The sequence below is a fragment of the Silurus meridionalis genome, chromosome 18 (assembly GCF_014805685.1).
Source record: "Silurus meridionalis isolate SWU-2019-XX chromosome 18, ASM1480568v1, whole genome shotgun sequence".
Classification (NCBI taxonomy): domain Eukaryota; kingdom Metazoa; phylum Chordata; class Actinopteri; order Siluriformes; family Siluridae; genus Silurus; species Silurus meridionalis.
Window position 1 is genome coordinate 552,724 of NC_060901.1, and position 12,540 is coordinate 565,263.

The 12,540-nt window shown below is 43.7% G+C and overlaps 1 protein-coding gene and 1 long non-coding RNA gene across 2 annotated transcripts in view; both read right to left on the reverse strand.

Annotated features, from left to right (window-relative positions):
• LOC124400900 overlaps positions 1-17 on the reverse strand; it is a 13,746-nt gene extending 13,729 nt beyond the window's left edge. The window contains exon 1 of the long non-coding RNA XR_006928488.1: positions 1-17. This exon is cut by the window's left edge and continues 473 nt beyond it. This is a non-coding gene — a long non-coding RNA (uncharacterized LOC124400900).
• Positions 18-1,555: 1,538 nt separating this feature from the next.
• glipr1a (GLI pathogenesis-related 1a) lies at positions 1,556-6,470 on the reverse strand. The gene is made up of 6 exons (XM_046872690.1): positions 6,222-6,470; positions 5,736-5,969; positions 5,342-5,460; positions 2,159-2,244; positions 2,010-2,036; positions 1,556-1,856 (listed from the first exon to the last, which is right to left on the reverse strand). Exons 1-6 carry the CDS (start codon positions 6,399-6,401, stop codon positions 1,699-1,701), a joined length of 804 nt encoding a protein of 267 aa, XP_046728646.1. The 5' UTR covers positions 6,402-6,470; the 3' UTR covers positions 1,556-1,698.
• Positions 6,471-12,540: the final 6,070 nt, after the last annotated feature.

Here is a 12,540-nt window from a genome sequence, read left to right on the forward strand (position 1 = left end):
TAGAAAGAAAGGAGAGACGTGATACCGGTCTGTAGATGTTGATGTCTGATGGGTCCAGAGCAGATTTCTTCAAGATGGGAATGACCCTTGCTTGCTTGAAGGTAAGTTGGCACATAGCCAGATGTTAAGGATCCGTTGATGATTGTGGAGATGAAGGGCAGGAGGTCTTGTGTGATGGTCTGAAGTGTAGTTAGTGTACCCTGAACCTGGACAACAGAGGAGTATTGAATTCCTGGCTGTGTTGTGTAGTCATTGTTGGGGAGGAAGTGAAGGTCTGGCAGATTTTCTTAATCTTTTTTATCATAGAAGGAGGCAAAGTCATAAGCAACCAGGGAGGATGAAGCAGGTGTGGAGGGCGGTTGAGTAGTGAAAAGATGATGTTGTGGAGCTTACGAGGATCTTGTGCCGAGGCCTTGAGCGTTTCCTTGTAGAAGGCAGTTTTAGCAGAAGTCACACCCGAAGAAAATGTAGTCAGGAGTGCGCGGTAAGATGCGAGGTCCACATCAGAGTTGTGATTTTTTTTTCACTTCCTCTCTGCTGATTTGAGTTCTTACCGATTACTGCGCAAAACTTCTGACAGCCACGGTGTGGAACAAGAAGTCTTCTTGGGTTTTGTAGTCAAGGAGCCGAGGAGGTCCATGGTTGAGGAAAGAGAGGAGAGAAAAGTCCAACGGTAGAGAGGAAAAGGAGTCAGAGTCAGGAACAGTAAACCCATACCACCACCTCTACCGGTTTCTCTTGGTGAGTGAGAGAAAGCATAGGCAGAAGACAGAGCAGCTGGTGGAGCAGTGTTCTGTGGAAATATCCAGGTCTCAGTAAGAGCCCGAAAGCTGAAGGTATAGTGGGAAACCAAGGCTGTATTAAAATCAGCTTTCCTTACAGCAGTCTGGTGATTCCAGAGCCCACCTACCACCACTGTTTGAGATTGCGACAACAGAGGAGGATAGATGAGGTTACTGGCAATGTGACCTCTGTTCTGTGGATGAGAACATCTGTGTCTGTAAGAGGAGACTCCAGAGATGGATTTAAGACACATGACTGATCTCCCAATTTGAGATCAATCTATGAATTTTAAGAACAAGATCTGTACAAATGTAGACACTAAATGTTACTGACTTAAGCAGGGTCACAATTATGAACCTTCAATATAAGTGAGTAAACCCTGCCCACATGTCACACCTCAAGTGAGACTGAAACTACTCTTCATTAATCACCTGAGAACTAATAAGCACTGAACAACACTCTAGAATAAATAATGCTATACAAGTTAACACTGTAGAACTCAACTGAGTTAAGCAGATATCCAAAATCACAATCCTACTTTACCAGGAGAGTAGATTTAAGATCGAGCTAATGCACATTGTATCAGTTTATTTGATCTCTGTGTCTGTGTGTGTGTCTGTGTGTGTGTGTGTGTGTGTGTGTGTGTGTGTGTGTGTGTTTTTACTGTATCCATGTCTGGCTCGTGTGTGCGCGCGCGACTCTCACTGCCCTCTGGTGGTAATGAGCTTGAACTAAAACTTTAAAATTAAACATTAAAAACAGGAGAAAATAATAATACTAAATAGCTATTTTTATTTTCTTTATTTCAGTGAAAGTAGTAATGAAATGAACATTCATAGACATGTTAATTCCAGCATGAAGACTCTGTGTGTGTGTGTGTGTGTGTGTGTGTGTGTGTGTGTGTGTGTGTGTGTGTTAGTTTATATACGCGAATATATTCGGACATCGACGTTGAATTAAAAACACCCCTCCAAAAATCATTAGCAGAGACACGGGTCTGATAATCAACACTGTTTTACAGAACACACCACACTCACGCAGACCAGGGTCCCAGTCTGGAATCCAGCTGTTAGCTACGTACACACACACACACATGGAGAAGACAGATGTTCATTTTGTTTTTATTTGTAGAGTGCTTTTAAAAATAGTCTTAAAGCAGTAATAAAAGAATCTATGATAATCTACAGTAAACACAGAGTGTGTAGAGTAAATAAATGATCTCTTACGTATGGGATGGTCTCGTGTTGAGTTTTCTGGAAAGAGGTGATCAATGTTAGTAATAAACAACATTTTTCAGTCAGAGTAAAGATCAAGGCAGAGGTGAGAGATCAATTTTAAGTATGATGAGATTAAATTGTAAAAAGTTCTGACATACTGCAGAGATTCTTCTCACATGTCTCTCCTCCACACTGGCTGCAGGACACTCCAGCTTTATACGGATGAACACCACGGTAGTTTCCCCTAAAAACACAACACACACCTTTAACTTTAGCTCTAGTTCCTTTAACATTTCAATTATTTTATCCAGATTTCTTTTTACCAAACAACCACGTCATGATGACTCACTACCACCACACAACCACATCATAACCACTCACTACCACCACATCATAACCACTCACTACCACCACACAACCATGTCATAACCACTCACTACCACCACACAACCATGTCATAACCACATCATAACCACTCACTACCACCGCACAACCATGTCATTACCACACAACCACTACATAACCACTCACTACCACCACACAACCACTACATAACCACTCACCACCACATCATAACCACTTCCTACCACCACCACACAACCACATCATAACCACTCACTACCACCACACAACCATGTCATAACCACTCACTGCCACAACACAACCACATCATAACCACTCACTACCACCACACAACCACATCATAACCACTCACTACCACCACACAACCACTACATAACCACTCACTACCACCACACAAACACATCATAACCACTCACTACCACCACACAACCACATCATAACCACTCACTACCACCACACAACCACTACATAACCACTCACTACCACCACACAACCACTTTATAACCACTCACTACCACCACACAAACACATCATAACCACTCACTACCAACACACAACCACATCATAACCACTCACTACCACCACACAACCACGCCATAACCACTCCCTACCACCACACAACCACGCCATAACCACTCACTACCACCACACAACCACATCATAACCACATCATAACCACTCACTACCACCACACAACCACTACATAACCACTCACCACCACATCATAACCACTCACTACCACCGCACAACCATGTCATTACCACACAACCACTACATAACCACTCACTACCACCACACAACCACTACATAACCACTCACCACCACATCATAACCACTTCCTACCACCACCACACAACCACGTCATAACCACTCACTACCACCACACAACCATGTCATAACCACTCACTACCACAACACAACCACTACATAACCACTCACTACCACCACACAACCACATCATAACCACCACTACCACCACACACAACCACATCATAACCACTCACCACCACATCATAACCACTCACTACCACCACACAACCACATCATAACCACTCACTCACCACCACACAACCACATCATAACCACATCATAACCACTCACCACCACACAACCACTCATAACCACTCACTACCACCACCACACAACCACTCATAACCACTCACCACCACATCATAACCACTTCCTACCACCACCACACAACCACGCCATAACCACTCACTCACCACCACCACACAACCATGTCATAACCACTCACTACCACAACACAACCACTACATAACCACTCACTACCACCACACACAACCACATCATAACCACATCATAACCACTCACTACCACCACACAACCACATCATAACCACTCACCACCACATCATAACCACTCACTACCACCACACACATCATAACCACTCACTACCACCACACAACCACATCATAACCACTCACCACCACATCATAACCACTCCCTACCACCACCACACAAACACATCATAACCACTCACTACCACCACACAACCACATAATAACCACTTACTACCACCACACAACCACATCATAACCACTCACTACCACCACACAACCACATCATAACCACTCACTACCACCACACAACCACATCATAACCACTCACTGCCACCACACAACCACATCATAACCACTCACTACCACCACACAACCACTCATAACCACTCACTACCACCACACAACCACATCATAACCACTCACTACCACCACCACACAACCACATCATAACCACTCACTACCACCACACAACCATCATAACCACTCACTACCACCACACAACCACTATATAACCACTCACTACCACCACACAACCACATCATAACCACCACTACCACCACACAACCACATCATAACCACTCACACCACCACACAACCACATAACCACATCATAACCACTCACTACCACCACAACCACATCATAACCACTCACTACCACCACACAACCACATCATAACCACTCACTACCACCACACAACCACTACATAACCACTCACTACCACCACACAACCACATCATAACCACTCACTACCACCACACAACCACATCATAACCACTCACTACCACCACACAACCACCATCATAACCACTCACTACCACCACACAAACACATCATAACCACCACTACCACCACACAACCACACATCATAACCACTCACTACCACACAACCACTCATAACCACTCACACCACCACACAACCATCATAACCACTCACTACCACCACACAACCACATCATAACCACTCACTACCACCACACAACCACTACATAACCACTCACTACCACCACACAAACACATCATAACCACTCACTCACCACCACACAAACACATCATAACCACTCACTACCACCACACAAACACATCATAACCACTCACCACCACCACACAACCACTATATAACCACTCACTACCACCACACAAACACATCATAACCACTCACTACCAACACACAACCACATCATAACCACTCACTACCACCACACAACCACGTCATAACCACTCCCTACCACCACACAACCACGTCATAACCACTCACTACCACCACACAACCACATCATAACCACATCATAACCACTCACTACCACCACACAACCACGTCATAACCACTCACAACCACAACCACATCATAACCACTCACCACCACATCATAACCACGTCAGGAGGTATTTAAGGTAAGACTTAGGGTTGGGGTCGTGACCTACAACTGAAGACGAGATAAATGTGCTCCTGTACTTTACAGCAGAGTGAAATTCACATATCAGTGATGTAGGAATCTGAGATGAGAGAACAGATTTAAGGGGCCTGAGAATGGCAGCTCGCTGATACTGGGCTTTGAACCCCTGACCTTCTCATTAGTAACCCAGAACCTTAACCACTGAGCTCCTACCAGTATGCGAACGCTGAATACTTGGTAATTATATACTGAATACTGAGTATTGAGTGTGTTTCAGACTCACGATGTTGCATAGTTACACACAAACAAGGCTCCTGGTGTGTGTGAGAATCTTGTTCCCTTCACACCGTCAGGACACAGACTCACAGCGCAGCCCAATTTATACGAGTCTGCCCACACCACCTGCATTACTCACCACACACACACACACACACACACACACACACACACACACACACACAATTAACATGCATGCTTTATCTAATAATTAAGTGTTGTTTTAAACTTATTATATTATATTATATTATATTATACAACATGTAACATTCCTCTTCCACAAGTTTCTCTCTGTATTCTCTCCATCAGAATTTATAGACTTATCATGAGTTTCAGTGTAGATGGCAGATAGGACCTGAGATGGATGTTTATTGTAGAAATGAGGTGTATGTTGAAGGTACCTGTGTGTAATGGCCACAGATGTTGGTGCATTTGAGTGTGTTGTAATCAAACACCTTCACCTCATCGACCCATTCCTTTATTGCTAATTTCATGTCAAATGTTCCGTGACCGGCTCCAGCCCAGATGTTCTCCCCGACTGAGGGCAACACTGGGTGAGTTCGTCTCTCATTGTGTGTAAACACACAGTGTTTTGCCCACGCCTTTGCCAGGACTTCCAGGCCATCGTCCCAAGTCTGTCACACACACACACACACACACACACACACACACACACACACACACACACACACACACCCCAGAGGGTTCAGATATTTTCATACATATTAAACATGAGCTGAGACTCAAACCTCCATCCTGAGTCTCACACCTCTATTTAATTGCTCTCTGCTCTACGTTGGGTTGTTCTTCACCCCCACACTTCCTTCCAGCTCATCATGTCTCCTGGTTTTTTGCTGATCAGTGTTTGACTCTTGACTACTTCTTACCATGTAGCGCATGTTGCTAGCAGAAGGCTTGACGTTTGAGCGAGCTTCGTTGTGTTCCTTTAAACAGATGTCGATGAACTCCTGGTGTGTGATGTCAGGAAGTGAGTTTTCCCTCATGGACAAGGAGAGTGAGGGCAGGAGGAGGATGAGATGGAGGAAGAGATGAAGAACACTAGCCATGACGAGAGAACGAGTGTGAGCAGAGCAGGATGTGGACTCGCTGACACCAACTAAAACAGGAAGGAAGGAAACGAGTGTAGAGCTTAGTGTTACATTTGAAGAAGAAAATTCACACACAAAACACACACACACACACAAGCATACGCATGCACACATACACATACATAAAACACATGCAAACACACTCTACACTACACATAGTTGTATAGTTAACACACAATCAGTCACTGATCACTTTATTTCCACAGAAATCAGTTCCTAAATCACAACTACACTCAACACAATCATTACATCAGAGACTCATAGTGATTAAACTGAGCGAATATCTAACGTTAAATTAAGCGAGTTCTCAGTGACTCAGTGAAAAAATATTTTGATGTCCACTTCATATTAAACACTCGGCGCTCACTATCCACTTTTCTTTTCTTTCATAAGCTCATTTTTGAAGGGCTCAAAAGATGGTCACGTTCGGCGGGCCTGATTAATAAGCCCAACGGGCCGTAGTTTGCCCATGTCTACTCCAGATGATGGAGCTCCACTTAAGACCAAAATAATCAGGGAGAAAAAAATCAGCACAGTGGTATAATGATCATACACACACCTTAAAACAGACCACTCGAAAATTAGAATGTAAATGGAGTCAAACAAAATAAACAGTATTTCAAACAGCATGGAAGGAGAATCTCCTGAGTATTAGATGATCTCTTAGTTCTGCTGATCAGCATATTTCTCCTCCCTCATAGAAAATAACAAGCAGAATCCTAGATTTTTATTCTGTACTGCAGCAAAATGAACAGGGAATAAAAGCACTGCACTCACAAGCACACCATCAATAGGTAGTAATGATTTCATCAACTTTTTAATAATAAAGTTAAAAACATCAGGCAAGAAATCCAGACGATTAAAATAAATCCAAACTATTTTATAAATAACCCTGTAGACAGCAGTGTCATTATAACAGACCATCAATTACAAAGTTTTACTCCTATTCAAGAAAACGACTTCATTTCATTTATTTCCTCATCAGTTCTTTTAGCGTGGACTGAGGAATCCAGCCATTAGTGTGATAAAACATCCCACTTCCTCGTTTAGAGTTTCTCGGTGCACTGTCGGGTATTAATTTTTGATGCAAAAAAAAGGTAATTATGTGCTTATTTCTCTGTAATTAGGAAGTGAGGAACTGAGAGCCGTTGTAGTGGGCTGTCTTCTTGCCTGTCTGTCTTGCTGCTGGACTGTCTTGCTCTCTTGCTGTCTTCTTGCCTGTCTGTCTTGTGGTCTATGGGTCGCTAAAGCACGGACGGAGTGGCATATTGCATCGGCATGTGAGATCCTGCATTTGGAGTTCTGCAAAATGAACCTAAAGGTGCACAGAAACACCACCAATAAACCATGCAGGGCAGAAATAGAGCTGAAATCCACTTCTCCTAAATATCCAAAAAAGGCCAATCAAATTGTCAGGGTCTGGACATTTTTGGGTTCTTTATTTTTGGTGAACACGCCATTTCTAGCTAGTTATCTTCGGGGTCAACCGACCTCCTCACCATATCTAGCTTTTCTTCAAAATGGATTTTTAAGTATGTCTGAGACCAAATCAATTTCTATTCCTACACACCACCATCACACACTAACACACCACCATCACACCACCATCACACACTAACACACCACCACACACACTAACACACCACCATCACACACTAACACACCACCATCACACCACCATCACACACTAACACACCAACACACACTAACACACCACCATCACACACACACACACCACCATCACACTAACACACCACACCACCATCACACACTAACACACCACCATCACACACTCACACATTAACACACCACCACACACTAACACACCACCATCACACACTAACACCACCATCACACTCACACACTAACACCACCACACACTAACACACCACCATCACACTAACACACCACCATCACACTCACACTAACACACACACTAACACACCACCATCACACTAACACCACCATCACACACTAACACACCACCATCACACACTAACACACCAACACACCACCACACACTAACACACCATCACACACTAACACACACTAACACACCACCATCACACACTAACACACCACCATCACACACCACCATACACACTAACACCACCATCACACACTAACACACCACCATCACACACTAACACACCACCAACACACTAACACACCACCATCACACACTAACACACCACCATCACACACTAACACACCACACACTAACACACCACCATCACACACTAACACACCATCACACACACACTAACACACCACCATCACACACTACACACCACCATCACACACCACACACACACTAACACACCATCATCACACACTAACACACCACCATCACACACTAACACACCACCATCACACACACACTAACACACCATCATCACACACTAACACACCACCATCACACACTAACACACACACACTAACACACCACCATCACACACTAACACCACCACACTAACACACCACCACACACTAACACACCACCATCACACACTAACACACACACACCATCACACACTAACACACCACCATCACACACTAACACACACCACCATCACACACACACACACCACCATCACACACTAACACACCACCATCACACACTACACACCATCACACACTAACACACCACCACACACACTAACACACCACCATCACACACTAACACACCACCATCACACACTAACACACCACCATCACACACTAACACCACCATCACACACTAACACACCACCATCACACACACTAACACCACCATCACACACTGCATAAAAGTCATTAAGCTTATTCAAGAAGAGGACATCAGTGGCAGCGGGGGTGGAGTGGGAGTATTTGTAATTACTGATGGCCTGGATGCCTTGCCATCTCCAATAGGAAGGGATGGTGATGTGTATGTGTCAGGTTTCTGCCGCTCCTGGCTATTGCTCTGCTCACTGTGTTGGGAAGAAAATTCGGAACTCTGTGACTTCCATGGTTGAGTTTTCCAGGCTGCAGCCATTTTTTTGTAGCAGCAGCACCCCATTTATGCTTTTTGTTTTTAGGTCCAATTATGAAACTCTGAGGTCACATTCGTAAAGTATAGCCTATAGCACACTAAGATCTCCTCCTCTTCATAATTTCTGGTATCTTCTTTGGGATCGTTATAAAAGGCCATAACGTTATAAAATTTCTCCAGAGAGGAACAGAGCGATTAGTTGTGCTTAGTCTTGTTTGGGCCAATTCTCCCACATAGTAATGTGCAGAAAAACTTCTGTCTCATTGTTTGTTGACATCTTGGAGAACAACCACTGCAGCTCTTGGGCCAGGTTAAGGGGGTGGTAGCAGCCATGGTGCAGGCCTCCTGAAGTCTGGCAGCTAGCTCCTGGGTTACTCCATGGTGTCAGATGATCAACTTCAGGTGATTTCTGATCAGGGCATTCATGGTGTGAAGCAAGGGAAGGTGAGGATTTTTGGTTAGAGTGTAAATGTAAAGGGTTGAGGAAGGATTTCGTCTTAAAGGTTTAGGTATTTTAAAGATTGATGGTTGTGCTGGTTCATGATAATGCTGGAGTTGAGAATGAAGAGTGATGTCACCCTCATTGCTGCTAATGCTATTGTCTGTACAGACAGAAAAAGAGACATCTGGCATTAGTAGATATTTTTGTTCTCCTCAAGCAGCTGCTACAACTCTTCTTTATTCTCTGACAATTTCTCAACAATGGTGATAAGCTGCTGGCTTTCCACAACACGAGTGCTGAAGTGGCGCTGTCCATTCAGCACCATGCTGGCAGTCATGTTAGGAGTGTTTTCCGTCCATCACAGGGCAAACGAGGATTGCATTAGAAATGATAAGTACCTTTACCTTTCCCCTGTAATGCCCATGTTTCCCTAAAGATGTCGCACTTCAGCTCAATTGACGTTGTTTGCGTGCAATACTCTCTTCTTCTCTTAAGAGAGCTTAATAGATACTCTGATACTCTATAAAAACTGCGACAGTTTCTGACAAACACCTCGGATCTATCCTGAGAATTACCACAACAAAACATACTCCAGACATTGATGAACTGGCAAAATAAGGAGTTCAACAACACTGTTCCTACTGAAACTGAACTTGAGTTTTTCTGCTGTGTTTATTGATGCATTGGCAAAAAAAAAAGCTCAACAAATTGTTGATCTTTTGGCACTTGATGAAACTGAATTTGCCAAATCTCTAATGTTTTATATGTATGTATGTGTGTTTATGTGTGTGTGTGTGTGTGTGTGTGTGTGTGTGTGTGTATGTATATGTATATATATATATATATATATATATATATATATATATATATATACACACTAACACACACACACACTAACACACTAACACACCACTAACACACCACCAATCACACACTAACACACACTCACACTAACACACTAACACACTAACACACTAACACACTAACACACCATCACACACTAACACACCATCACACACTACACACCACCATCACACCACCATCATACACTAACACACACTAACACACCACCATCATACACTAACACACACTCACACACTAACACACTAACACACTAACACACACTCACACTAACACACCATCACACACACTAACACACCATCACACACTAACACACTAACACACTAACACACCATCACACACACACCACACACTAACACACTAACACACCAACACACCACCATCATACACTAACACACACTACACACCACCATCATACACTAACACACCACCAATCACACACTAACACACCACTATCACACACTAACACACCACCATCATACACTAACACACCACTATCACACACTAACACACCACTATCACACACTAACACACACCACCATCATACACTAACACACCACTATCACACACTAACACACCACTATCACACACTAACACACACTACACACTAACACACACTAACACACTAACACCACCATCACACCACCATCATACACTAACACACCACCATCATACACTAACACACCACTATCACACACTAACACACACTAACACACACCACCATCACACCACCATCACACACTACACACTAACACACTAACACACACACCACCAATAAACCATGCAGGGCAGAAATAGAGCTGAAATCCACTTCTCTAAATATCCAAAAGGCCAATCAAATTGTCAGGGTCTGGACATTTTGGGTTCTTTATTTTGTGAACACGCCATTTCTAGTTAGTTATCTTCGGGTCAACCGACCTCCTCACCATATCTAGCTTTTCTTCAAAATGGATTTTTAAGTATGTCTGAGACCAAATCAATTTCTATTCCTACACACCACCATCACACACTAACACACCAACACACTAACACACCACCAACACACACTAACACACCACCATCACACTAACACACCACCATCACACCACCATCACACACTAACACACCACCATCACACACTACACACACTAACACCACACACACACTAACACACCACCATCACACACTAACACACCACCATCACACTAACACACCACACCACACACACTAACACACCACCATCACACACTAACACACACCACCACACACTAACACACCACCAATCACACACTAACACACCACCAACACACTAACACACCACCATCACACACTAACACACCACCAACACACACACCACACCACCACACACACACTAACACACCACACACTCACACTAACACACCACACACACACACACCACCACACACACTAACACCACCATCACACACTAACACACCACCATCACACACACACACCACCAACACACACTAACACACCACCATCACACTAACACCACCAACACACTAACACCACCATCACACACCACCACCACACACACTATCACACACTAACACACCACCATCACACACTAACACACCACCAACACACCACCACACCACCATCACACACTAACACACACACCATCACACACTAACACACCACCACACACACTAACACACCACCATCACACACACTAACACACCACCATCACACACTAATAACACACCACCAACACACACTAACACACCACCATCACACTAACACACCACCATCACACACTAACACACCACCAACACACACTA